This window comes from Trachinotus anak, unplaced genomic scaffold (genome assembly GCF_046630095.1).
Source record: "Trachinotus anak isolate AG129_WGS33_773 ecotype Australia unplaced genomic scaffold, CSIRO_AGI_Tana_v1 ptg000009l, whole genome shotgun sequence".
In the NCBI taxonomy this organism is placed as follows: Eukaryota; Metazoa; Chordata; class Actinopteri; order Carangiformes; family Carangidae; genus Trachinotus; species Trachinotus anak.
This window is the reverse complement of record NW_027273860.1, coordinates 10,573,956-10,601,680: the sequence shown is the minus strand read 5'-3', so window position 1 is coordinate 10,601,680 and position 27,725 is coordinate 10,573,956. Positions and strand designations below refer to the sequence as shown.

General features: G+C 40.8%; 3 protein-coding genes across 7 annotated transcripts in view; 2 read left to right on the top strand and 1 right to left on the bottom strand.

Annotated features, from left to right (window-relative positions):
* Window positions 1-9,244, top strand: part of arfgef1 (ADP-ribosylation factor guanine nucleotide-exchange factor 1 (brefeldin A-inhibited)) — a 50,640-nt gene extending 41,396 nt beyond the window's left edge. For all 3 annotated transcript variants that reach the window (XM_071485267.1, XM_071485266.1, XM_071485268.1), the window contains 13 exons: window positions 614-786; window positions 910-1,070; window positions 1,686-1,816; window positions 2,077-2,206; window positions 2,354-2,489; window positions 2,932-3,070; window positions 3,459-3,531; window positions 3,813-3,972; window positions 4,060-4,199; window positions 4,354-4,525; window positions 4,703-4,841; window positions 6,976-7,093; window positions 7,849-9,244. In XM_071485267.1, the coding sequence (XP_071341368.1) occupies window positions 614-786; window positions 910-1,070; window positions 1,686-1,816; window positions 2,077-2,206; window positions 2,354-2,489; window positions 2,932-3,070; window positions 3,459-3,531; window positions 3,813-3,972; window positions 4,060-4,199; window positions 4,354-4,525; window positions 4,703-4,841; window positions 6,976-7,093; window positions 7,849-8,070 (1,894 nt within the window). In that variant the 3' untranslated portion in view covers window positions 8,071-9,244. The remainder of the gene's footprint in view (window positions 1-613; window positions 787-909; window positions 1,071-1,685; window positions 1,817-2,076; window positions 2,207-2,353; window positions 2,490-2,931; window positions 3,071-3,458; window positions 3,532-3,812; window positions 3,973-4,059; window positions 4,200-4,353; window positions 4,526-4,702; window positions 4,842-6,975; window positions 7,094-7,848) is intronic.
* A 100-nt stretch (window positions 9,245-9,344) lies between these two features.
* Window positions 9,345-22,328, bottom strand: LOC139625368 (centrosome and spindle pole-associated protein 1). Of its 3 annotated transcripts, none has more exons than XM_071485269.1 (30): window positions 21,746-22,328; window positions 21,507-21,638; window positions 21,345-21,417; window positions 21,152-21,249; window positions 20,953-21,033; window positions 20,038-20,139; window positions 19,462-19,823; window positions 19,276-19,353; window positions 18,622-18,713; window positions 18,393-18,489; window positions 18,231-18,288; window positions 17,553-17,878; window positions 17,334-17,458; window positions 16,404-16,491; window positions 16,046-16,157; window positions 15,465-15,612; window positions 15,198-15,347; window positions 14,981-15,051; window positions 14,601-14,747; window positions 14,366-14,515; window positions 14,175-14,273; window positions 14,018-14,078; window positions 13,757-13,883; window positions 12,860-12,996; window positions 11,560-11,697; window positions 11,447-11,481; window positions 11,291-11,354; window positions 10,572-10,696; window positions 10,317-10,470; window positions 9,345-9,967 (listed from the first exon to the last, which is right to left on the bottom strand). In XM_071485269.1, exons 2-30 carry the CDS (start codon window positions 21,516-21,518, stop codon window positions 9,774-9,776), a joined length of 3,504 nt encoding a protein of 1,167 aa, XP_071341370.1. In that variant the 5' UTR covers window positions 21,519-21,638; window positions 21,746-22,328; the 3' UTR covers window positions 9,345-9,773. The 3 variants fall into 3 exon arrangements, with proteins under 3 accessions (XP_071341370.1, XP_071341371.1, XP_071341373.1); XM_071485270.1 differs by having other exon boundaries at window positions 22,192-22,328; XM_071485272.1 differs by having other exon boundaries at window positions 21,507-21,607; window positions 22,192-22,328.
* A 144-nt stretch (window positions 22,329-22,472) lies between these two features.
* cops5 (COP9 signalosome subunit 5) lies at window positions 22,473-27,293 on the top strand. The gene is made up of 8 exons (XM_071485273.1): window positions 22,473-22,748; window positions 22,971-23,205; window positions 24,042-24,170; window positions 24,585-24,650; window positions 24,898-24,983; window positions 25,160-25,271; window positions 26,014-26,162; window positions 26,992-27,293. Exons 1-8 carry the CDS (start codon window positions 22,612-22,614, stop codon window positions 27,080-27,082), a joined length of 1,005 nt encoding a protein of 334 aa, XP_071341374.1. The 5' UTR covers window positions 22,473-22,611; the 3' UTR covers window positions 27,083-27,293.
* The last annotated feature ends 432 nt before the right edge of the window (window positions 27,294-27,725 follow it).

Below are 27,725 nucleotides of genomic sequence, written 5' to 3'. Positions count from 1 at the left end.
TTTTCATTGATGTGAAAGAGGAGCAGTGTAAGTATAAATCCACCCACATGTCGAACAGGCTGAGAGCTTTAACACAGAGGAGATGGCAGGCAGCCATGCAGCACAGTGTGTCCATTAGACTCACTCCTACTGCCCTCCTCTGTGTGTGTGTGTGTGTGTGTGTGTGTGTGTGTGTGTGTGTGTGTGTGTGTGTGTGTGTGTGTGTGTGTGTGTGTGTGTGTGTGTGTGTGTGTGTGTGTGTGTGTGTGTGTGTGTGTGGGTAAGTGGAGGCAGAGCTTTTCTCTCATTCATAACTACTGAGCAATTAGGAATGCTCTTCACTATGGCAACAGTTGCTGTACAAACCTGTCGTACCACGACTAGCCAGTGCTGGAGTAACGATTCTGCCTGACATGGAAGTGAGGATGTTATTAAGAGCTTTCAAATGTAATTGACATCAATGAGGAGATGAATTTCCCTCTCTCTAATTGATTGACTCTTAAGCTTCTTACTTTCTTACTTTCTTCTTCACCCTCACTTGCTGTTTCTTCTCACTTTCAATCTGCTCATCTTCCTTGACTTTTGACCTCTTCCTTTCCATCCTGCAATTCACTCACCTCTCCACCTTTTCCAGGTCTCCCACCATCAGAGACATGGTGGTGCGCTGTATAGCCCAGATGGTTAACTCCCAGGCGGCAAACATCCGCTCAGGCTGGAAGAATATCTTCTCTGTCTTCCACCTGGCTGCATCGGACCAGGACGAGAGCATCGTAGAGCTGGCCTTCCAGACCACCGGCCACATCGTCAGTAAGTCCAACACACGTAGACAGCGAAGAACCATGTAACAACTTAGATAACAACCTTCCTAATTTATTTTGTTAATCTATCAATTATCAAATTTCTCCTCTTCTAACTCTCTCTTATTCCCAGCGAATGTATTTGAAAAGCACTTTGCGGCCACCATCGACTCCTTCCAGGATGCTGTTAAGTGTCTGTCAGAGTTTGCCTGTAATGCCTCCTTCCCAGACACCAGCATGGAAGCCATCCGCCTCATCCGACACTGCGCCAAATACGTCTCAGAGAGGCCACAGGTCAATATCCCTCTAATTTATTTCTTACGTCAAAGGTGCCGTGTGTGTTGTCTCCATTTATTGTGAGGAATGAAAATGCATTGACTCATTGGTGCTTCATATCAGATTGAAGATAAATAATATTGGTGTGTTGAGGCAGCAAGTCACAGCTGTGATAGGAACATGAATAATAGAGATATTGAAGCTTTTATTAAACATAACGTGTCTGAGCAACACATTCAAAAAGTCACGTCAAGGCTTTAATCATTTTCCATTACAGTACAGGATGAATTAATGTCGAGGTGTGCAGTTGTAAATCCAGCTCATTCTATCCCACTATCTGTTCCAGTGTGTGTCAAACTGTGCCTTGTGCAAAGATTTACTGGAACAGCTTAGGAATGCCACTATCTTTTTCCTCCTGTTTGACATTATGAAAAGGAGAATCTGTGCATCAGGAAAGCTTAAGAGAGAGAGAGTGTGTGTGTGTGTGTGTGTGTGTGTGTGTGTGTGTGTGTGTGTGTGTGTGTGTGTGTGTGTATAGGGCATATATGGAAATGTGGATCTGTGTAGGAGGGTTAATTCTTCCCTGAGGCAGAAATGGCAGAGTGGTGAATATGTCTCTTGTTTCTCTTGCAGGCCTTCAAAGACTACACCAGTGATGACATGAATGTAGCGCCTGAGGACCGTGTGTGGGTGCGGGGATGGTTCCCCATTCTCTTCGAGCTCTCCTGCATTATCAACAGGTGCAAGCTGGATGTCAGGACCAGGTAGGCGGGGTTCACCTTTAGCCAGCTATTTCAGGGTTTGAAATGTGTGCATTAGAAAAGGTTTTAACACCGATGACTCTGGGTTTCAGTTGAATGTAAAGGCAGCGATAAAGACAAGAGCAGATTTTCTGTAGTCTCATTGAGCATTTGCTGTCTGCAAGCTACAGCTAGATGAGTGTGACTTTAACACAGGTTGTAAAAAAGCAAATATCAGTTATGGCGTCAAGGAAAGGACAAATCTGTGCGTGTGTTTTTCTCAGGGGGCTAACAGTGATGTTCGAAGTGATGAAGACCTACGGGCACACCTTTGAAAAACACTGGTGGCAAGACCTGTTCAGAATCGTCTTCAGGATCTTTGACAACATGAAGCTGCCTGAGCAACAGACTGAGGTATATGACAAGTCTAATTTGTTTGATTTGAAATCCACGCAAATACTGCTGATCTGTTGAAAATATGCCCTAAAATATCACTATACAACATTCTGTAATCTTCCAGTATGTTGTAGTTTTTCACTCAGGTTGTGTTTGTGCCCTCAGAAAGCAGAGTGGATGACCACCACCTGCAACCATGCACTTTACGCCATCTGTGATGTCTTCACCCAATACTTTGAGTCCCTCAATGACGTCCTGCTGGATGATATTCTGGCTCAGCTCTACTGGTGTGTGCAGCAAGGTGAGCACACAGCAACCCTTTATTTACCCTGTTATCTTCACTTTGATACAGGTAGAGCATTTTAAGATTTCCAGGATGAAGGGCCCATTAAGGCTCTGATTGTTTGGGAGGCCAAAGAAACAACAGTCATTAGCACAGTCACTGGAAATAGCCTCAAACTGCACTTGGAAGAGCCTAGAGACGGCCTCTGACTCTGAGCTTTCATGTGTTCCATCAATACTGGCCCATCACTTAATAAAAAGAGGTTAAGCGAGAGATCAGTCACTGTTTTCAGTGTTTTTGAGTTGTTTATTAGAAAACAGAAAAAAAATTAATTTCCACAGGCTGCATGTATTGATACATCTTCCCTTATTTGTCACTCCTGCCTCTTTCAAATAACTCTTCCCTTGTCTCTCCCTCCTCCCGGTCCAACCTCTCCTCCTCTTCATCTCTGCGCCTGTAGATAATGAGCAGCTTGCCCGTTCTGGCACCAACTGTCTAGAGAATGTGGTAATCCTGAACGGAGAGAAGTTTTCCCCAGAGACCTGGGACAAGACATGTAACTGCATGCTGGACATCTTCAAGACCACCATCCCACACGCGTAAGCTGCTGCACTGAATACAGAACCTCCTCTTGTTCCGAGTCAGAAAAGTCTGTAATGATTCTAATCTTAAACAATGACATTAGTTGCTAAATGAAAGCTGTAAAGGGAATTAGACAAGAATAAAATTTACAGTCTTACCGTCTGTATAATTTTCGACAATCAATTTGCAATAAATTTTTTGTGCAATGTGATTCATCCAAATACAAACCAAAGAGATATCTCTAAGGAAGTAGAAAGGAAAATCAACAGAGACTTTAACTAAATTAAGACCTCGTTTAGTTTGATTTATTATGTAGCTCAGGCAATTTTCTAGTGTGGAACTCATTTGTCATTCTGTAGGAGAATGGATATAATTTATTGAATAAATGCTCTTCCTGTTTCTCAGGCTGTTAACATGGAGACCAGTGGGAGCAGAGGGAGAACACTTGACAGCACAGAGCCTGTCAGACAAACAGTTGGTGAGGAAAATTTTTCTGTTTTCCATTTGAATGAATTACTGTTTGTTCTGGTACTTGCATGTGGCGCGGACCATTTTTGTGAACTGAACATATTTTTCTATGTGATATTTGTTGAATTTTATTTACATATCATTTTCATATCTCTTTTGTTTTAATTTTACTGCTGGGGAAAAAAAAGCAACATTTGTCTTTCTAATGCATAATTTATATGCCTCTACTGTGCACATATAATTTGAAGTACATTTGTTGTAAAGCAATAACCTTTTCCACTTTGCTCTCAGGACTCCATTTCCCAGAAGTCAGTGGACATCCAATCCCGCTCTGACGACCAGCATTCCATCAGCAGCGCTGACAGGGTTGCCATGGAGAACCGTCGGCAGAGTCAGTACAGTGCAGCCTCAGGCATGTGTGAGGACGGCTCCAGGAGCAGGACCCCAACAAGTAAGTGTGTTGATTGACCTGAAGACGGACGACCACTGTTTTTGTCTGTGTGTGTGTCTGATGGACGTTTACCTGTATGATCCACAGAGGTCCAGGAGCAGCGCTTATTCTCAGCCTTGCTGATAAAGTGTGTGGTGCAGCTGGAGCTCATCCAGACTATTGATAACATCGTGTTTTTTCCTGCCACCAGTAAGAAGGAGGATGCTGAGAACTTTGCTGCTGCTCAGGTACAAACAGCTGTGGCTCAGTGATAATCATCATGACTAATCAGTGGTATTGTTTCAAAGCCTGCTAGATCGTGTTACTTGGACATGGTATATCATTTTTCTACAGTGTTAAGTGTTTTCAGAGAACAATAATCTGTCATATGTCTCTCTGAAGCGGGACGCTGTGTATGCAGCAGACGTCCCAGTGGAGACCCAGGACCAGGGGATGTACCGCTACCTGACCTCTGAGCAGCTCTTCAAGCTGCTGGACTGCCTGCTGGAGTCCCACCGCTTCGCCAAAGCGTTCAACTCCAACAACGAGCAGAGGACTTTGTTGTGGAAAGCAGGTGGGGCAACAAACCATGGTCTGCATATCTATTGCTCTGCTTGGTTCAACCTCAGGCTCATCACTAAGCTGGTTGTGGAGGATTCTGTGATGCTTCTTGGGGCAGTTTAGGAGTAACTTATCATAACAAAAAAAAAAAAAACTAATCCATTTTTGCCTTCGCGTGTGTGCATTCAAGGTTTCAAAGGAAAGTCGAAGCCCAACCTTTTGAAGCAGGAGACCAGCAGCCTGGCCTGTGGCCTGCGCATCCTGTTCCGTATGTACACAGATGAGAGCCGCCAAGACGCCTGGGCGGAGGTCCAGAGACGACTGCTAAAGTAAGAAACTGAACATGTGGCGCACACGTATCCCATTGTATCACCACTACTGATCCTTCCAAGAAATCAGTGGATCGGAGGAAGACACCCACTCAGCTGCCTCCACTGACGCTTTTCTAATATTGTTCTGACACTAATAATTGCAGTTAACCTTCAGTTCCCTTCCACCTGCACCACAAGCTGCCCACAGACAATGACTGTAGTGCACGGAGAGCATTAGCAAGCAGAGCGTAGACTCCCCAAACAGACTGAACTACTGATCTTTATAATGGTTTCTGTTGTCGCTCGCCTCATTTTCATCCCACTAATGATGCTGTCTGCATTTCTTTACAATCATTTATCATTTTTATGTTTAGCAGGAGTGAACTACTCTTATTTCCAGTAAACATATGTTTAGCAACAGCTGGAGCAATAGATGGGCACATATGCCTAGAAATGTGCTCTCACTTAGACAGAGTTCAAAAACTAATTGGTGCATTTGCTGTTGAGACTTTCCAATGGAAATATAATGAATACATTTAGAATTTGTTTGTGCAAATATAAAATGCGTTGACACGCTTCTGCAAAAGTTCTGCTTGAATAAACTGGTTTGGTAATTTATTTATGATATGGGAGTTTTGGGTCTTATTAGTTTTATGGTTTCACAAGTTTGATCCTCCATTTTTTATTATCTTTAACTTTTAGACGTCCTGATGAAAATAAGAGTGAATACATGAGTTTAATAATACAGAGTGTCTTGAGGGCAGTGTCTAGTTCTTTGGAAATGTTTCAGATCTTTAAGGGTCCTTTTACCATCATTTGGCAGAATCAGTTGGCGCAATATCAGGGACCTTTTTGCCTTTGTATCTGTGAAATATTAATATTGGCTGATAGTAATCAGTTCTCTCAGCCCCTGATTTATTTGTGTGTGTGTGTGAGTATATGCATAGGTTGTCTGAGTTGGGGACTGTATCATCAGTCAAGTCAAACTGGGGTTAAGTTCAAGATGTGTCTCACACATTCACCATCACCAGCCCCAATGTGGGGATAAAGAAATCACACCTCTCTGGGCAGAAATGTCAATAGCCACCTCAGAGGAAGGAGAAATGGAAAGACACTGGCACTCAGAGGAGGGGAGGGTTGTTTTGATGTTACTATCTACAGTCGGCTACTCACAGGCACAGCGTCTGCCCAGCTCGGCAGTTCTCTGAAACGGATGCCGTGCACGGTATAGATCCAAAGGAATCAGCACACTGATCTTTCATTGTTCAGTCAGCACTGCATCTTATTTCAGCGCCTCGCAAACAGCCGTCACCCCATTTCTGTCTCTGCCTAACCCTGATATTGATGATGATATCAAGATAAAGCAGAATCATCGCCTTGTCTATCCTACTTGCATTCATTATTAGAGAGAAGAGGAGAGGAGGAGGAGGAGGAGGAAGAGTGGTGTCTGCATGTGAGAGTGGCTCAGAAATCCTTATTCACTGAGACACTGTTATGTGTCATCAAGCCTGTATTTTATGTTGCTTCCCTCTTTCTCAAACACAGCTCATCCAGAAGCAACAAAAGCACACATTTATTGTTAAAGTACACACAGACACACAGACACACACACAGGCACACAGGCAGACCCTTGTTTACCAGAGGCCATGTAGAGCACACATGCAAGTTTGATTAGTGCAGGGTGCAAGGCAGATTTGGGAGGTGATTAATGTCACAGAGATTGGAGCGTAAGGGAGCTGTAAGTCTGGAGGAGGAAGAGAGAGGGGAGGGGGATGAATGGCTAACAGATGGTGTTGATGTCAGGAGAGGGCCGCAGGGTCAGACATCAAAGGTCAGAGGTTGCGTCAGTTTTTCCTCAAGCTTGAAACTGTGAAGAAAAATGTCTAATTGTTTTCATAATAGCCTCAGTCAGTAGCTTTAATTAGCAGTTACTGGGTGAAAACAATCTTCACCATCCTCCCCTCTGCAGTTTTTTCTTGTGATGAGCAAGGCAGAGAAGCAGATGCTGTCTTGCTACAGCACATTACAGAACAACACAGCTCTTAATCTTTCTTTTGTAACATCGAGTTGTTTCTGTGTTCATTGTTCTCCCAATGTATTAATACGTGTTTCTTTTTCTTCCTTTGTGTTTGTCTTTCTCTGTGTGCTGTAGTGTGTGCAGTGAGGCTGTAGCATACTTCTTGGCCCTGACCTCAGAGAGCCACAGAGAGGCCTGGACCAACCTGCTGCTGCTCTTCCTCACCAAGGTGTTAAAGATCAGTGATGAAAGGGTAAGGAGGCGACACTTTCCTGACCACTATGACCCTTCGCACACACCACAGATCATTTACAACTGGGTCTCTTTTCCAAAAATAACAGATGAGGCTGAGGTGTGAACCAAAGTGGTGTTTCAGACCACTGGTATAACACGCACAAAATAAGAGCTGTGTTTTTTGGTAGTTGTGTTTTCAACCTGTTTGCAGTTAAATATGCCTTGTGCACTGAATAAAATTTGTGGTTTTATTGTTTACCAAGACAATGTTTGTGGCGTCCTGTTGTACGATTTTAAGAGACACCTCCAGACAATCAGAAACATATTTTTAGTTGCCACGTTATAAATACACCAAATCAGTGAGGTGGGAATCTCCATGCTGATCACATTAAGGGTGCAGATGGAACAGTGCAGCAGAGCAAAAACAAATTTGATTGCATTTTATGGATTAAATTATCACATTGGAACCATTTTGATATTTTAAGACTTGGAGTCATAAAACGAATATACTACAAAAATGATGAAGGTACAGTTCCACCCTCTTGCTCAAAATTGAGTATTATGATTTCACTTGACTCTTTGAGAGCTCTTTATGGAGCTCAACAAAAGATACCAGAGATTGATGCCGTCACTGAACGGCCAGCGTGTCAGTGAGATTTAAGTCCTTAAAAGTGTCACTTTATTCTGTGTAGCACGAAGCACTAAAATGTGTGTGCCTCTGCCTGTGTCTCACTCTGTCTTAATCTCTGTCTCTCATCCCACTTCCGCCTTCAGTTCAAGGCTCATGCATCCAGATACTACCCTCTGCTGTGCGAGATCATGCAGTTCGACCTGATCCCTGAGCTCCGGGCTGTGCTAAGAAAGTTTTACCTGCGGATTGGCCTCGTGTTTAACATTGCACAGCTGCCCGAGCCTGAGCCAGAGCCTCAGCCGACACATGCAGAGCAGGAGACAGACACAGAGGTGGGGGAGGAGGCTGGGGAGGAGGCCCAGTGATGCTGCGCCACAAACAGCCTGGAACACAGAGCTCCAGTGAAGCCTCCACCTCAGATCTGTGCGACTGCGCTGTGGCTCTGTGTCGCCTCAACGCCCTCCACATGGTGTCTGCCGAACACCTGGCCTAAATAGTTGATTATAAGTCGGCTATGTGCTACCACCCACCCGCACCCTTAACCCCATCACCACACACACACAAACACAACTACACACTCAAACAGCCCAGATGGAGTACTTGATATCACAATAAAAACAGTAATGTCTTGTACAAGGTGTAGCGATGCCTCCACTGGATACAACTACTGATAAACAACTGACAGTCACCCATATCTCTGATCTGCTCAGAAGGAATATATTTCAAAAAAACGTGTGCTTCTTACTGTATATTTAAAACATTAAGAATGAATGGTTTCAACAACATGCAAAAAGACATATTCAGTAACTATGAAATGTGACATTTGTCACACATTGATAGTGATGATCTTTCTGTCTGCACCGCAGATGGCTAACATTAGTATTGATAGCCTCTTGGATGAAACTAGTTGTACAGATCTGCCGCTATGTAATATAATCTTATAACACTAGATTTCATTTATTTTTGTTTATTTTTTTCCTCTTACGGATTTGCTGCACTTGATCTCTTTTTTGAATGCACTGGAGATTTTACTTTTGTGATAATTTATTTGACTGTACCATCTCCTGCAGATTGTCCTATACAGTACGATTTGTAATTGAACAAGACCATGGAAAGTGAAGGGTTAAATTATTCCATTTTATATGTTCTTAGGTTTGTGTCGGAGGTAGATGATACCTGTGCGTCTGAAACTGGAAGACAAGAGAGCAACCTGATGCTAGCTGCTTTTGATTCACTAGTCTCTTTTCATGTTTGAGTTTAGTTTTCACTCTTGTGTACAAAATCAAAAGTTAATAATATATTTAATGTTTTTTTTCTTTGGTTTGGGGGAAAGTTATATGTATAGAGAAAATGACAAATGTTAGCTGTGCTTTAAGTATGAATGGGATGCATTCCTGCTCATGGATGTAGAAAACAAAATGTATATGATACAGCAATGTAAAGTTTTCTATGTTGCAAAAAAGATTATGTACAACTTTCTGTACAATACATCATCTGGCATCCTAATCAGGTTCTAGGTCAATAAAGTTTTTGAACTTGGTTGATTTGAAACGCTGAATCACTGACTTCTAAATTATATAACTAGGAACTGGCTCTTTATTTTTCCACTCTAATGATCACCCAGGACAACATTTGAATAATCACATTTTTTATTATAAAATAATACTCTCCAGTATATATTTATAACTAAAATAACTAAAGTACATATGTTTATGTTACATTCACAGACATGCAGCTTATGAAACATGCATGGGCTATAACAAAGCCGTTAATTCTGTGGCTCAGTAAAAGGTGTTCTTCTCCTGCAGAGAGAAACTGACCACAGTGAGCTTTGGGTAAGCTGGTTCTTGTCTAATTTAACAGACATTAATATTTTTTACTGGTGAACTCTGGTCTCTCATGAGCTTTTGAAGCTTGGTAACCAAAACCCACATTTATCATGTAAAGTGATTCAAGCATCACACAGCAAGGATATTCCTTCTCTACCACCACCTGCATCTACAGAAAAGGGAGCTTGGCGAGTCTCACTCGGTGCAGTTTCCCATCCTTGGAGATCAGGTAATGAGAGCTATATGGCGCGGTCCGTCAGCAAGGGTGGAGGATCCATCCCTCTGTTTGGCCTCTCTCTACAGGCTGAGTGTTTTACAGCAGCTGAGGTGCCAGGCCGCAGCCAGGGCTCTGTGGCAACAGTCTCCACGGAGACACGCCTCTCCAGAGCAGAATGCAGAGATGAGACATCCACTTCATCACCAGACAGCCTCTCTGGAGAGTACAGAGGCTTATCCATCACACATTTCTTTGAGCAATCAGAGATTAAAGGATGCTTAAATATAAAATGTTGTACACACATAATACATATTTTTGTTTTGGCGTTAGCAGTTTAGAGTCAAGTTATTAGTATAAGACTGAAACGTGGGAAAGTGCTGTAACAAAGTCAAATTGAGATCAGAGAGTTTAAAATCTAGCTTAAATATAAATTTGTGTGCAATGCATTTTAATTAGATTCAGTGTGTGTTTACTAAAGAAAGCCGTGTTAATTGGACATTCCTGGGTTACCTCTGCCCCACTACCCTTTGTTATTTAGCAAAGGATGTAAATTGTTTTATCTCACCTGGTTTACTGTTATGTTCCCCAGCATGCGAGTCTTGTTTCGAGATGCAGCGCTGGTTGTGGGTTCTGACCTTGGCCTCATCGTTCAAACTGGTCGATGACTGCAGAGAGCGAGGGTCTGGATCGTTCGCATCCTCCCTCCGATTCACAGAAATCTGTTAATGTTGTAAAATTAGAGAAGTAACTGGGACTGGTGTGATTCGGTGCTGAAAGCATCAGAAGGGAATACTGCTTCAAATTGTCATCAGCACCATACATCATAGTCATGTCTCCTCCGTGGGGCTGTCCTTTCCTGATGCTGTGCTGAGGGGGCCAAGGGGGCCGAGGGCTGAGGGGATCTCTGCTGAACTCGCTCTTCACATGCATCACCACTGTACACATCTGACAAAGCCCAAAGCCATTCATCATTAGACACACCTCTTCACAGCTGGACAGACATTAGGGACCTAAAAGTTCATTCAGTTCAGTTATGTGTAATGTGAAAAAGAGTCGGTCTATCAAGCAAAACTTTTTTAATGAAAGAGGGAGATGGAAACGGTTGAAGGGGAAATATTTAAAAAAAAAACCCTCCCTACACCAGGCTTTTCAACAATTTCTGTACTGCCATCATTCCCAAAGCCTGGCACTGTGCTATCGCCACCCTGCAGCTGTCATGGGCACCTTGCACCCAGCATTGGCAACAGCTGCAACACAGAGACATGAGCTGGCATGTGCCACAAAAAGCCTGGCACAGAGACAAAGAGGTAAACTAGCCTGGCACATAGACTGTTGTTGTGTGTTATTGTGAGGGTGCATGTAGCTGACCTCCCAAGCCATGTCACCTTTGTGGAAAACATCTGGAGCCTCAGAGAAAGAAAAATCCCACAGTGTATTGTGTGTGTGCCTCCACTGATGTAAACATTTTTTCTTGCTTAAAAAAAAGAAAAGAGAAACAGGGACAGTCTTTACAAACAGACTATGTTTAGCCAGGCTTACCAATAAAAGCAGTCTCAGATGGCAATATGGAGTCTCTGTGGATGAAGCGCCCAGGTTTGTTCCTCTGAGAGAAGATGCAAACAAAAGTAGGCACCAGTAAAACATCTCCAAGCCATGCAAGTCTGACTATCAGAATGAAAATGCATAATAACTCACAGGATGATAATGGCTCAGATGTTGGTCCAAAAAGTCTGAAGAGAAAGACAGCAATTAGTGAAAGAGCACAACAGTTTGAGGAGACTTTTGCCTGTGTGCTTCCGCTTGCTGACCGTGCTCTTCTTCTCTCTTCATAAGCCTGATTTTGCGTCGTTGTTCACGTAGAAGTGCCTGCTGTTGGATGTCTAGACTTTGTGCGTCAGTGGGAGGGTCAGGGTACATGTGAAGGACCTCCTCACGAGATGCTGTGTCTGACAAACGAAAAGGTGAGAGGAGGAAGCTCAGTCGCTATTTGAGATATTGTCCAATATTTGCAACAGATGCAATCAAGTGGCTTTCAGGTTGTATCGTTCAACTGATGCATCCACAATAGTTGCATTAGCACAGTAATAAAGAATAACAAATGTAATGTCAGAAAGCACAGACTAGAGTTAATCATTAAAAACAAACCAACAATTTTCATATTTGAGTAGCTTCTAATTGCTCCCTCTCTTACTGTCTCCCTCTCTCTCCACTCTCTCAAACAGCAGTTTGGCTATGACGCAGCAGCTCCCACTTCATCCCATCAAGGTCTTACTACAGAGAACATAGCTGGTGATTTCAGATATAAGGTTGGAAAAAATCCAAAATTTACATGTGGAAATTTGACAAATGATTTAGTCAATTGGTCACAAAATAGCATGTCTTCCAATTTTGTAGGTTTTACAAGCTGCAGCTCTGTGTGTCTTTCAGACCCCTGCATTAACTCAGTCTGGGAACACATCCAAAGCCATTTCCTTGGTTGCTTGCGTTACATTCTCTGTTCACACTGCCAAACTGCTTGTCACTGATGGACGCCTCCCATGACCTCGTGAGATTAAAGTTTCAGTGTGGCTAGAGGGAGACAGAGGACTGATGAGGCTCTGGAAAGTCTGAACCATCTGGCAGTGCCCAGCTGGTGCAATGATCTTGCTCGTCCGTCCTTACATCAACACCATGACCTGGGCAATTATAAAAGGGTTCCTCAACGACTTCCTCAAAGTTGGTAAAGTGGGTTGGTTCAGACTACAGAAGCAAAGTAATGAAGAAGCAAAATTTGCAATGGCAAATTGGTTTCAGTTCAGTGGAATATTTGATTTATCATGAAAAGATGATGTTCAGTTCATAATTATTATCCAGTTGTAAAAGTAAGTATATCACTTTCACAGAAAATTAACACTATGAAATGTCTTACTGCAGTTTTGAAGAATATTCTATGACAGCTTGCAGTAAGAATGACTAGTTTGTACCTCTGGGACATATAGAAGGATGGCACCAGCATTCAGAGGGTTGCTGCTCATGATACTGTAGTCAAGGAGATTTGAGGCATAAAGATAACACAGAAAATTAACAAAGGGTATTTTTTCTTGCAGTGACTTAAGTGTCTTTCAGTACCTCTGTATTTAAGCTGGTTGAACTCCCTGATGTTTTGCATGTTGACACGTGCAGCATCAGAGTAAATTCTCGCAGTTGATGGCTGGTCAGTTTGATGCGCTGATTCAAAGGCATCCACTCTAGCGCGTCTTCTGGGCCTGAGCAAAGCAGGTAAACCCCACTTTAAACAGAACAACTACCTCTAACAACACACAAGTGTCTTCCTGAAAATGTGGCATCAGCACATTATCCTGGATGTTTTCCACTTGTACACAAGGAGTAAAACAACCAGTTATGTCTCAGTTATGTGTAACCAGCTCATACTGTAACCAAAGAAAAGCCATGAAATGGGCACAAGTGCAAAGGCATTTCTCAGATAGTTTAGAGTAAACTCACTTGAATAAAAGCAGATACTTTACAAGCAGTTTGTTATACAGCAATCCTTTTTGCAACATACAGCATATGATTAGAAAGGCAAAGAAGTGCTGAAGTGCCCTTCAGCAACATTCTGAATCCCTGTTGGGTTCTGTACTTCAGCTGGCCCTGCTGATCTTGTAAGGTGAAGACTGATGAATAGAAAACTTCCTGTTGGGGATCAAGCTGTTATATTACTTCAGTAATCAAATCTGAATGGAGATTAAAAGATTTTATCTGAGTCACTTTCATTAGCACAAGAATGCTCTTTTAAATATATATAGCAAATCAACATTGCTATTAAACAAGACAGAATTAGTATTGTGTCTTCACCTTAATGGATCTGGGGTTGTATAAGGTGAAACTGAACCTTAAAGGGTAGAGCACATATAGTATCTTTTCTCAATTATTCATTTTAAGCTCAGAAAAAAGTGATAAAATCCCATTTATTCTTGGCATACCTATTCACATTATGTCTCCTGCTGGGGTATCTGACTGTATTACCTGTTGGGGGGAGTGTAGTGACTCTCCTGTCGATCTGTTTGACCCAATTGAACCTCCAGTTGTCTCTGCTCTTGCCTCAGGTATTTACGGAGGGCTGAGAGCTCTCTGATCACTTCCTGGTGACCATCTAAAGCAAGCAGAGGGAGTGAGAGGGGGCAGAGACATGGATAAGAACAATAAATGTTTAATTTATGATTAATGAGCAGCCAGGGGATTTGATTTTTTTAAGCAGGGGTAGTGTACCAGTAAAGACATCCTTACCTTGTAGCTGGGGCATTTTCACAGGGACTGGTTGGTAGTGTGGTGCTGATACAGAACGCTCCTGTTGTGGACATTGTGAACATTTTTTATTATAGATTTACACCATAACATCCTAGATGTGAAAGTATTTGTGTCCATTACTGACTGATTGACATACAGTCCTGGAGGAGAGTTGGCTCACAACAGAGGGAGGGCTGGATGCCACGAGGTTTGTCTGCCTCTTCTGCAAGGCAGGGACGGGAGGGGATGGCTCTCTCTGTGTATTTATAAGCAGAATCACATTTCTTGACAAAGATGTTCAATAAAACTGTAAGCCACAGTAGCAGTGTGTTTTCAGGTTTATTGTACCTCATAACTCAGCTGCACATTTTTTTCCTCTCTGTTCCTGGTGCTCTCAGGTACCTTCTTCTCAATCTCTTGTTCCTGTCTCCTCTTCTTTTTCTCATCCTGGCCATATGTTTTAGGTCCATTGATCCAACTTTTGTTCTCCAGACTATGCTGCAGACAGTAAAGAAAAGTTTCCAGTGTGAGGAGAACCCCCCCCCCCTTGAAATACTCTTCATCAAAGAGATAGGTTCCTCACCTCAATCCTCTTTTGCTTCCTTTGCTCCTCCTTCTCATATTCCCGCTGTATGCGAGCCCTTTGCTCCGCCAGCCTCCTCTCTTCTTTCTCCTCCTCAATCCTTATTCGTTCTCTCTCCTCTGCCTGCTTTCTTTTGTTTTCCTCTATCTGTTGTTATTGACAAAGTAAAGTTAAAGTTACAGTTCATTTACAACTTCCTCAAAGTGCTTGGGAACATTAAAGTGGTTGTAAACAATAAAAAGTATTCAGAAGGCGCACACACACACACACACACACACACACACAGTCACACACATTTCATGTTGTGTTTGATCAGTGCCTTTCCTTATTATCCAGGCTGTTACCTGCACAGATTGCACAGACTGTAACCTGTGGCCTACCTGTTGTTCCAGGGCTTCTCTGTATCTGTTTTGCATGTGGAGCTGCTGTTGAGTTGTCTGATCATTGAAATCTACATGGACAAGTGAGACAGAAAGTAATCTATCAATAAGAAGAGCAATGCACACAGCATACACACATGTGCACAGAAGAGAGGACACAAAATAATCTAGATGACAGATGACTGTGGCACAGTTATTCAGAGAGACTGAGCACTACCTGATAGTTGATGTGAGGGGGGGGGAGTGTTGGCTTCAACTCCAGGAGTTTCTCCGTTTCTGATCAAATTGTTTTGTGTCTGTTCACTATTCTTGAACACAGGATTCCTATATGACTCCTTATTGATCTTGTTCCTTTGATTCAAGTCATCTGAGAGCATGGAAACATTTATAAGTAACTAAAACATGCTGTTTAAGTATGTATCCTGATCCATCATAAAAGTATCTCAGATTTAGAAACCTCATAAGGAAGTGACAGCCAACTTACGAAAAGGGTTGCCATTTTGGTCTTTAATCGGAGCGCCACCTCCACTTCGCCCCCAGGGGTTATACGCCTTCATCTCAGCCTCTATCTTGGCATCATATCGCTCCTTCTCTTCTTTTTCTCTTCTTTTACGCTCTGCTCTTTCTTTGATCTGGACACAAGGATAGCAAGATATTTCAAAAGTTGATGCACTTTCAGAGACCATCTCAGTCCTTTGATATAGTGGAGTGCAAGTTTGTGCTTGCTAGTCTTGCTACAATGCATTTCTTTGCCCATGATTCTGCCATGACCTACTCTCCAACTGTCAAAATTTTGAAGCCTGTCCCTAAAATGAGCCAATGTCTGGAGTTCCTCTGCCATCAAAATGGAGGAAACAGCCTGTTACAGGAATCATTAGCATATCAGTGTGTTGCTGCCTCCCTCGACCCTTTAAGTTACGAAACACCAAATTACCAGTTAACAGAACTGTGAAGTGGGCACAAAAACATGCTTCTATTAATAATTTGTGAAGTAAGATAATAAATACAAAAGTTTGGGGTTTGTTCATGGCAATCAGATTATATGTCATAGATCTGATGTCACACCTGCTGCCTGAGTGCTTCCTGGTAGCTCAGTGCATTCTCTCTCCTCTGCTTGGACTTGTCTACAGGAAACTCTCCAACATCCAGGGGAGATGCTCTATACTGGCCAGCTGCTCTAGAAGCACACAGACAGAGTGACAAATGATAAGGCAGCATGTGTACAGGAAGTGCTGACAGACAGTTATTTTGCAGTAATGACCTTCCTCTGGAAGAGAAAAGAAAATATCTCATGATCACTGGCTGATGTAAAAGCTACCACACCCTACAAATTAATTGCACACATTTTGTTTAAAATTGTGCACACTGAATTAATTATTTAAAGAAATGCATTTCTATTGCACAGATCAAGGTGGACACTGACTCAGTGCAGTGACTGGGTATGAGAGGAGGTGGTTTCTGAGGAGGACTCTGGATATTCCCAGACTGCTGCACCCATTCAGGCAGATCATCTAATGAAGAAAATACAAAAACACCAGATAATAAATACACAGTATTCAACAGTTTCATCAGCTATCTGCTGCCACCATCTGCCAGTTTTTCTTTCCAACATTACATTACCCAGGCCAGGGCAGAAATTTGGCAGTAAAATAAAAATGGAAAGGAAATAAATGTAACCAAACAGACCAGCTGGATGAAGTCAGATCCACCTGGATCTGCTGAACTCATATCCAATAAACTGTACAGTATATCCCCTAAGTAATAAAATCAGTTCTGCTGTAAAATGAGATTTATGAATTGCTATGCCAAGTCATCTTGGCCAATGATATGGTGATAAAGTGGCTCCATAATAAATGGTAATTCTCTACAGAGAGGTCTGGGAGTTTATTTAAGGCAATGTGAATTACTCCCATCTAAGGTAAAAGTGCCAGATACTGCAAGTCAGTTTATGACCATGAAAACAGTACTGACTAGTATTCCTACAAATACAAAAACTTGCATAGAGTTGAAACTTGCTGGAAATGTACTAGGTAATCCATCACAGTAAACATAATGATTGTTTTTATTTTTGTCAGTATGTTATTGTTGCTTTTTGTTTATGTCAGTCTGCACATAAAACCACATTGCTACACAATGATTATGCAATTGTGATAGTTGACAGTTGATAGATGATAGAAGTTGACTTTATACCATAGTGAAATGAAAGCAGTGGTTGTCTGGTATGTAGGAAAACACATTTCAAAAGTATCAGAAATTTTAGCATGCTTTTAAAAATGTTTACCACAAATTATATCCTGAAAAAAGCATTTCTTAAAATTAACTTTGTGTTAAATAAAAACATGTAAAACTATACTTTGATAATGAGGAAGATTAGGATCCAATGGATTTCTTGTTCCATAATAGTAATAGGCTGCATCATATGGAGTCTTGTAATTATTAGTTACAGTGGGAGGTATTGGAGGAGGAACAGCAGGAACCCTGGAAAAAAAGAATAACAGAAACTACAATGAATTAACAACAGAGCTGTTAATTTCACATTTGCGTATAGGAACACAAAGCAGCAGTTTACTACCTTGGAATAGCCTCTCCTAGCATGTTTGAGAAGTTCCTGTGATAGTCCTCGTTAAAATAGTCCAGTGAGGGGACACCTTGTGCTGCTCCTGTCCCAGACCCAGGCATTGTGTTTCCTGCCAGCTGACTGACAGCTGTATTGTCATCCACCCGGAACTTTCCTGAGGTCCCTCTCCTTTCTTTGTCTTCAGTAGGTTTGTTATCTTTAGGCCTTGGATTCAGGTCCTTCCCTATGGTTTGTAGATCTATTCCAAGCTTGTAGGGAACATCTTGTATACAGCTGTTATATTGGCGATTTATAGTTCCAAACTGCATAAGTCGGTCAGGCTGAAGAGGTGATGCATCATGCAAAAGAGATTCATCACAAGAAATCAGACAAGAACAATGAGAAAGCCTCTCAAAATGTAAGATATTGCTAAAGGCAGTGTTGTGCCATCAAATCAAATCATCATCCATGATAGTGATAAATAGTTGTGTTTATTGAGGTGTTGAGACTACTTCTACAAGACACTACCCAATAACTGTGAAAGACACTGCAACAAATGCAGGAATGTGATGAATATGATGATTGTGTTACAATAAGATAGCATCATTATGTATGTTGTGTTATGATGCTACATAATATGTTTTAAAAACTGTATCAATTATTTAGCTCATTCTTGTAATGCCATAGTCCTACCTCTTTTTCAGGATCTGTGGCTCCAGTAGCTGCAACCCTCAGCTCAAGTGTCTTCTCTCTGAAAACAAAGGCTAGTGCAAATCATCCCATCGTTTCTGTCTTAACTCCCTGCCTGCTGAAACAACACTAATGACATTGTTCATTTAGAAAATAAAGACTTACCTCATCTTGTTTCTCCGCTGTTCTGCTATTTGTTCCCGAAGCTCCTGCATATACTGCTCTTTCCTCAACCGAGAGGCCGTCTGCTCTTCTGTTGCCCCTGCATGACAACACAGAGTCATATACATACAAGTGATGATGCTGAAAAGAGATTTCAAGTGACAAATTCCATCAGTAATCCCACAAGTCAACATGTGTTTGACTTGCATCACAAAATAAAACTGGTATTTACCAATTAGTAGTCCAGTAGCAGACTCAGCTTTATTTTTGCTGCTAGCAGGTCTAGATCTTGCAGCCATTCTCATGCTCTCTGGCACTTGCAGGCTATTGAACACAGACACAAAGACAGAACCACACACTCCACAAGAAACCCTTATACAGCGGATAAGGATAAAAGCACAGCAATCAGTTTCCTTCTTAGCCACACCCTGCTACCATTTTACATCAACGCTGCCCCACAGTTTGCCTGCAGAGGTTTCTGGCCTCTAACACAGAGATGGAGATTGAAGCCCCATTCTCCAATCAATCTGGCCCGTCTGATGGAACTGGGTTGAGTAATTGTTTGCCTGGAGGTGGGCCAAGGCTCACCCTCGCCCCACACATTAACAACTTACTGACAGTAGCTCAACATAATGGCATAAACCGGAAACAATGAAATGCAACAGTATGTAAAAGAAGTGCTGAAGAGCAATAACTAAGTATGGCAGCAACAATCAATACCTGTCTGGTGGTACAGTTACCCTGTGTACTTTATTGATTGAGAAAATTTATGTAACTTTCCAGAAGGATGTGACTGCCTATCAAGCTCTGCATGTGAATACTGTTACTATCTAGGACCACCCTGTCTCAGCAATACACTTCTCACATAGAACTGGATCTTTCTTACTTTGACTTCTGAAGCCAATCATTGTTGTTCTGATCATGAACGCCAGGGGCCTCCACCTCCTTTATGTCCAGAGGAGCTCTGCCATAGAAACAGACAGGTAAGGAGGAACTATATTACCATGCGCATTACTCTATGGTAACGGAGAATAGCAGTACCTCAAAATCATACTTGGAAAAAAAGTTACACCTGTCAACTCTGTGTTCTCTGACTCTCCTTTTCTCTTTGTACACAGGCTCTGGAGTGTGTCTGTGCTTTCTCCTCCTGTGTCTGAACTCCAGCTCCTCCTCTTTGTCTGTGATTGGCTCCTCCCCAGAGCTATAGGGCTCTTTTGGTCTATAGAGTTGCCAACGCCTTCGCCCCCAAAAGCCTGGTTTCGAAGTCCCAGTGCTTTTTCCATTATCTACTGCAGCAGTCAGAGTGGCAGCATCTCTCCTACATGCAGGGCGCTCCCTGCAAGAAGGGGGTATGTTTGTGTGGGTATTGAGGATAGGCAGATGAGAAGCTGGAGAAGAAATGCCTACAGCATCTGAAGCTTGAACCTGTCCAGGCTGAAAGTGAAAATGTGGAAAAACTTTAATTTGAAAAGCATTTACTTTATACCAGGGTGCTAAAAAATGCATAGCACATAACAAAAATCTTTTTAAATAAATAATTTCTTTTGGTTAAAAAGAAGAATTGCTGTTATTGCAATGTAAAATGTAAAAAAAAAAAATTTAAAGTAAAAATCAAAGAGCTTCGTAGTCTATTGACTATTTTCATTACCTTAGAAGTAACAGGAGGAGCTCCCCTCTTTAACCTTCTGATTTGAGCTTTTTCCTGGAGGAAGAGGTTGTATTCTTTATTTCTCTCCTCTCTCAGTTTTTCCTGTGAGAGAAATAAACGCAGTCATACTTCCAACACTGTGTCTCAATATGTCTAATTAATAACAATATTATATGTCACCCCCTCCCTTTTTCCAGCTTTAATGTAATTCTCTGTTGACGTCTAATTAATGAATTTAAAATATTTGAGAAATAATGACAAATACACTAAATATATTGTAGAAAACTAAATATATTTTACTAAATATACTGTACAAAACAATTAACATGAAGTAGCTCACCTTCTGAAAATAAGACTTCTTACTATAGTTTTCACATATCTCAGTCAAAAGATCCTATTGACAATGAATTTACAATTCCTACTTAAACACTTCCTGCAAAAGGATTAACACAATTGTTGGTAGGCGCTTCAAACTACAGGGATTTGTTTTTTCACTATGACTTTAACTACTATCTTTTATGATACACCAACAGCATTTTAGACATCATATTAACACTATGAAGCCTTTCTAAGTTAAAGTCTCTCAACCCAGGTGGGACTTAAACCCACAATACCCAGCTCTGGAGGCTGATACCTCATCCATTAGGCCACTGGATCACACACTTTCACCTTCTGTAGAGTGAACTTTGAGAGGTCTGCAACAACTTGTGAATGCCAGGTGTTGCCATGAAATACAAAGCTCTATGTAATCGACAATTCATATCACCTTAAGTTGAGGCACTGCAAAAATCCTATTTTGATGACCAGGGAGAGTGACAGTACCTGCCTTCCAGTTATGTCTCATGCTTAGACAAACACATACATATATACTCAGTCAAGTACTCACCTAGGCACACATAATACACAGAAACACACCTTAGCTGATACCTTCTCATCAATAGGTAGGGAGAGACCATGTGATTGTGGATGAGGCTCTCTAGTTTTCAGATCCTTTTTCTTGATGAAGAATATGACAACAAAGGTCAGGATGTTGAGTCAGCAAAATGGAGAGAGGCAACTTGAAACAAAAACATGTTTGTACTAATCATTTAGTTTTCCAAAAACATCATCACACCTTGGCAACATAATGTTTGTAGTCCTGCTGAAGCTCCTGCTGAAGTTTCTGTTTTCTCCTTTCATAGTCAGTTCCCAGCAGCACACTAAAGCCCAACCCTGGAAAATACAGAATATACAGTAAACATACATTGTATGATTAATACTATACTCAAAGAATGCAACCTGTTAATTCTCAGAGGTTTGCACAATACCTCTGTCTAGATTAGGGCTTATTCCTTGTGCTGTTGATGCTGGAGGCATATTTACAGTGTCACCAGCCACTGACTGTGGAGAAGATTTACATATAATAATCGTTAAAACTCTGTTATGCTTATTAATACTTAAAGGAGTTTTTAATGCAGTATTTTACGTACCTCGATTTGCATGAATAAATGGTGTATCCACCTTCAGTGATGATATATCTTTGTGTGTTTCCTCTTCATGTCCTCGAAAAACGTCCCATCTTCGCTTATTACTGTGAACAGCCAACGAGGTAATCACTGAACCTGTGTTCAGTGAAATAGCTCATTTAACAAATGTGTGTCTGTTTAAATCCTCAGCTATAACTCTGGCGATAGAAATAAAACAGCATAGTAATATTTAGCATTCTTGCCTCCATAGACCAAAACTTGACAAATGCTCTTGTCTACACTGTCAGCAAGGCGTAAAGCATCATTACGTTGCTAGGGGCAACCATGACACAAACGGTCCTCCCGGGAGAGGCTAACTAAGTAACCTAGCAAACACCGAGACTTAAAACAAAAAATGCATCTGAAACGCGTCAAAATCGGTTTTAAACTGTTTTTACATTAGTCGGCAATATTTGATATTGCTAGTCTTAATAGTTCTAACAATATAAACCTTAGTGGTAGTCAAGTTTACAAACAACTAAGCTAGTAATCAAGTACCAACTAGCCTTTCTATCATTTTGAGCCTCGCTTACGGAGTTTTGTCGTAAAGAATTTCATTTCTTTTAAGAACATTAACTCAGTTTTATCAGGTCGTGAAACACCCCAACCCTTTCCTAAAGTACACTGCCGAAAGCCAACACAAGCCGACCTGTCTTTCTGGAAAGCGCCGCTAGATGTCAGTGCGTCCCCAACGGTTAGTTGACATCCTGTTAGGGCTAAACCATGCTTTTCTGTGAGAGGGGTGATTGTACTTAAACACGAGTGTTAAACACGGGAAAAATCACTGCAAGCCGGATAAAATTGTTACATGTGTGGTTCATCTTTTATGTTTAAAATGTTGTGTAGCATACAAACGCATCAATGGTATATGTATGTGACATTAAGACAAACGTCCCTTGCGGTTGCATTTTGGTGTATTGGTATCGTTCACTGTCATGGCTCCCTGAGCAAGTGGATGTTTCGCCCTGTTACGGTACCAAATACTTGAAAAAAATACAACATTACTTCGCTTACTTGAGCATAATTAGGGGCTTTAACGACTCATTTACTCAACGACTCATAAGTCATCATGGCGGGGAGCAGCACTGCTCAGAAAACATGGGAGCTGTCTAATAGCATGCAGGAAGTCCAGAGCATAGATGAAATTTACAAATATGACAAAAAGCAACAACAAGAAATCCTCGCCGCGAAGCCATGGACAAAGGAGTAAGTATACAATAGTACTGTGCTATTTAGTGGTCAGTTTAAGTAGTTGTGAAAGTAGATTTTGGTATCGTATGTGTCATAGTACACGTTTGGCCAAAAACTAGCAGTTGTTTGTCAACAGCAGTACAGCTAACAGTATTGTGTGTGCTTGCAAACGAATCTTCTCCTTAATATTATACCTAAGATACCTAAGGTTAAATGTCTTTCTTTGACCCCTCACAGTCATCACTACTTCAAATATTGCAAGATCTCAGCTTTGGCCTTGTTGAAGATGGTGATGCATGCCAGGTCTGGAGGGAACCTGGAGGTGATGGGCCTTATGCTGGGGAAGGTCGATGGTGAAACCATGATCATTATGGACAGCTTTGCCCTACCGGTGGAGGGCACGGAAACCCGAGTCAACGCACAGGCTGCCGCATATGAATACATGGCTGCCTACATTGAAAATGCCAAACAGGTCTGAGACTGACTTCCACTCACTTAAAGGACACCACACTGAGTTCGTGATTGAGAAAGGATTAATCAAACTCACTTTGTACACTGTTTATAGTTACATTGTGTTGATTTACAGTGCATTAGTCAGTGTTTGTAGATGTTATTAATTGCAGTCATATTTTTTTGATGTGAGATTTCGGCAAATGTCATTGGGTTGTTCTTGAAAACCTTTGTTTTTGATGTGGATTATACATACACCAACACCACTATTTTTTAAGATGATACACACCCCTAATATTTTCTCATCTTAGAATTGGCCAATATGATCATATCATTGGATGATAGAAATTTGTCTACCTTCAGAGATTTTGCCAAACTTTTTACTGTTTAAATATTATCGCTGATTGTATTTAGGCACTGTGTTGTAGGCATTGTTGCAAACCAATGAGCAGGACTACTGTATGGTGATTATGCATCAATATCACAGTATGAAATTTTATACACAGTGATATAGGATAGTTACCAATAACACCCTGGCTCAAATGTATTGTTCAATACTGTTATTGGTTTCTGCACGTCTTGGCTCAAGTGACCGTGTATGCTGTCTGATATGCCTGCTCCTCCACTGTACTTTAATTCTGTAAAACTCTGTTTAACAGTGTCATATTCTTTAAAAAAACACAGAACTGTCAATTCTACACTTTGCCATATACTGGTAGCAATAATAATATTCAATCAATATTTTCACGCTATTCATATTTGTCAATATCTGCTGTATTCCTGTATAATAGTCTGTACTACTTCAAAGTAGTGTGTGTACTTCACGTTTTGAATAACAACCTACATCTAATCCCTCAGGTTGGCCGGCTGGAGAATGCTATTGGCTGGTACCACAGTCATCCAGGCTATGGATGCTGGCTCTCAGGCATAGATGTCAGCACTCAGATGCTCAACCAGCAGTTTCAGGAGCCCTTTGTAGCTGTTGTGGTAAGACAGGAAATAGTAACCATTGTTATTGTAAGTCAAACACTTGGTTTACAGTGATTTTTAATTACACCCCATTAAAAACGGCATTCAGGAATGTAAGTTCTTTTCTTTCTAAGTATTATAATACACACTAATGTGGGTGTAACTGAGAAGGGAGTAAAATTGTTGATGTATGAGTTGTAGGTTTCCATGTAGTACAGATGAATAATTCGCTATTGCAACCGTATATGCTATTTACACTTCATTTGGTTTAGCAGTGCTTAAATGCCATGGGCGTCATATAATTAAGTGTGTATTTTCAGCACACTGACAGCCATAGCAAAGGGCTCCTGGTGGCCACATTTGAGTAGTCCCTTGAGGTCTGTATGACCCCTGACTTTGTTTTCCTGTTCTACTGTATCTTGCGTCCTACAGATCGACCCCACTCGGACTATTTCTGCAGGGAAAGTCAACCTTGGCGCCTTCAGAACCTACCCAAAGGTAAAGCAAATACAGCAGCAGTTCCTTAAGATTAAAGTTTAAAGTAATAAAAATTATTGTCTGTTAATGTTTCTGGTGCATTTGTGTTTTTGTTCAGATTTGTAGATTTTAAATTTTTGTATTATTGTTATGTATTTGTTATACCGTTTGCATTTGCTTTTCTATCAAATTAATTTATTCTTTGTTAATGTAGAAAAGCCTGTTTTTCTGTTGTTATTTCTCAGCATTTCCTCTTTTGGATTTTCAGGGTTACAAACCTCCTGATGAAGGACCCTCCGAATATCAGACAATCCCTCTGAACAAGATTGAAGACTTTGGTGTACACTGTAAACAGTGAGTGTTGATATACAGTATATTATGATGTTGTCATCATAGACAAGTAGGACATCACAAGTATGTAAATTATTTTAAAATTAATTACAGTACTTAAATACGGTTTTGCTCTTTACTCTATGACTGTATACTTGTCATGTATGTCTCATGTTTTTGTTTTAATTTGTCTTATGTAGGTATTACGCCTTGGAGGTAACTTACTTTAAGTCATCCCTCGATAGAAAGCTCCTGGAACTTCTTTGGAATAAATACTGGGTCAATACCTTAAGCTCCTCAAGTCTCCTCACGGTATGTAGGCAACTTCAAAAATCAAAATATTCACTAATTGTTTGACATTTTGATTTATGGTTAATTATTACACTATAACTCATTGAGACATGTGGTCACCAGCTTGTGATGGTGTGATTTATTGCAACCTATTGGCAAAGCACCTTTGTTTATTGATGTTGGTATTAAGCTTAATTTAAACTTTTTTACAAGGGAGATAAGTATTAAAGTTGGCCCTGACTCCAGTGATACAGATGCTGTCATGGTTCACTGTGGACCATCTCCTTTGCCCCTGCAGCTCATTCTAAAGATCGAAAGCCCCTCATATGAATTCCCATTGTGGTTGCAGTCAGTCTGTCCGGAGCTTGACTAAACAGTCTAAATAGGCATTGGGCTTATCCAAACAGTTAGGTCTTTGGCATTCTGGATGAAGATGAATTGACTAGATGTCAAGAATGAGCTGCTCCATGGGTGACAGGCTTTGTCAGTTGCTACACTGTCACTCTAGTCAGGGGCCCCTGTGTCATTGTGCTTTAATTACCTTTTCCACTAAAAACACGGCCTCACCTTAAGCAAACTTTTCCCTGTCTTCTTTTCATTCACCGCAGCTCACAAAGTGTTCCTATAGCTTGTTGGACAGATTTGTTGCCATTCTGCAAAAATTCTTGCTCTTTGTGGAAAATCTGTTCTCTAGCTTTTGTTCGCAAATTGTGCATGAATTGGTTTCTGCCTGTGTGTGCGTGTGTGTGTGTTGGATGGTTAGAACTCGGACTACACTACAGGCCAGGTGTTTGACCTGTCGGAGAAGCTGGAGCAGTCGGAGGCTCAGCTGGGCAGAGGCAGCTTCATGCTTGGGTTGGACACACATGACAGGAAGTCTGAGGACAAACTGGCCAAAGCCACACGAGACAGGTAAATATTTTTCCTTAAAAAATATCTAATATGAACTGAATCTGTTTTGGGCTGTATAATTTCAGTGTTGTTTTTGCGTTCTCTATAATACATAATTTGCCAACTCTACAGATTTTTTAATTGTACACTTTTGTCTTTTATATTAATAATAACTTCATAAGATGTTGTTTTTATCACTTTTTAGGAAATTATTTGAATGAAATTCTTGTGTGTTTATCTGAATTTTAAAATCTTGTTAAATGTTTGATTTGATGCAAAAACCAATCTTATGGTTATTATGAATTAATCTTCAGATTATTTCTCAATAAATTGATTAATCTTCAAAATGTCAGAAAAATACTCAAAGAGTTTGAGTTTGCAATTATATAAAACAAAGAATGACTTAGACAATTAATCAATTATGAAAAAATAGTTCCTGATTATATTTATGTCGATGGACTAATTGACATTTCAACTCTAGACTCACTTTATAATCTGTGGGGTCTATTGGGTTTTAAACCTATGAATTCCAAGTAGTGTAGCATTATGTACCATTAGTACTTTTTCAATTATTTTGTCTTTTTATGCAATATGAATAATTATTTTTGTGATTCAAATCAACCAAAAATCATCCAAGGTCAGTTTACCAATAGGTTTTATCAATACTAGTTTTGGTAATATCTGATTCACAGTGGAGACAAAGTACTAAAAATGGCTGCAAATAACATTTACTTTTTATTGCTCTTGGAAGTCTGCTAATGCCAGTGAAAATGTTCCATCTCTCTGTACGCTGTATCTGTTTTGCTTGCGGTTATTACTAATGTTCATTTTTCACTGTGCTTTGTTTTAGCTGCAAGACAACCATAGAGGCAATTCATGGCCTGATGTCTCAGGTCATTAAGGACAAACTCTTCAATCAAATCAACACATCTGCCAATTAAACCTGAACTATAAGCTGATTTTAATCTCACCTGGAAATGTTTTCTTGTGCTTGTCTAGCACTTATTGGTTTATGGTTTAACTGCTAAGAGTAGTATTATCTGTGAGTTCTCTTGGGATTGTTTTTTATTCCATTTTTTCTTTGGTCCTTGAAGTAGTTGAGGAATACACCCAGAATTCATGCTGCAAAAAATAAAACATAAAAAAATGCAACTACCGTGTGTGTGTATATTTTTTTAAACAAAATGACTTGAGTTTATTTAGGTCTGTATTATGCATCATAATGTGTACTTTACCCAATTTCACTGGGGTGTTTGTCTCCACATATTCAGTCCAATGTAGATGTGGTACACTATTCTTAAGGTGAGGCACTGCTGCATTGTTTCCCTTCATGCTATGGCTGTTGCAAAAAATCTTAGGCCTTACATTCTCCTGTAGCCCAACATTTAGATACACACCATGGTCGCATTAAATGTGCAGCCTAACCTAGCATCAGTCAGTCTTTCAAGTGTAGTCTGTCATAGCATTACATAATGGAACAACAAACTCAAGTTTCTGCATACGCTCAAAGGGACTCGGCTGCCATGTGTGGGATGTCTCTGCGGAGTCACTCCCAGCACAGTTTGGCTCTTGGTGGTACACAGT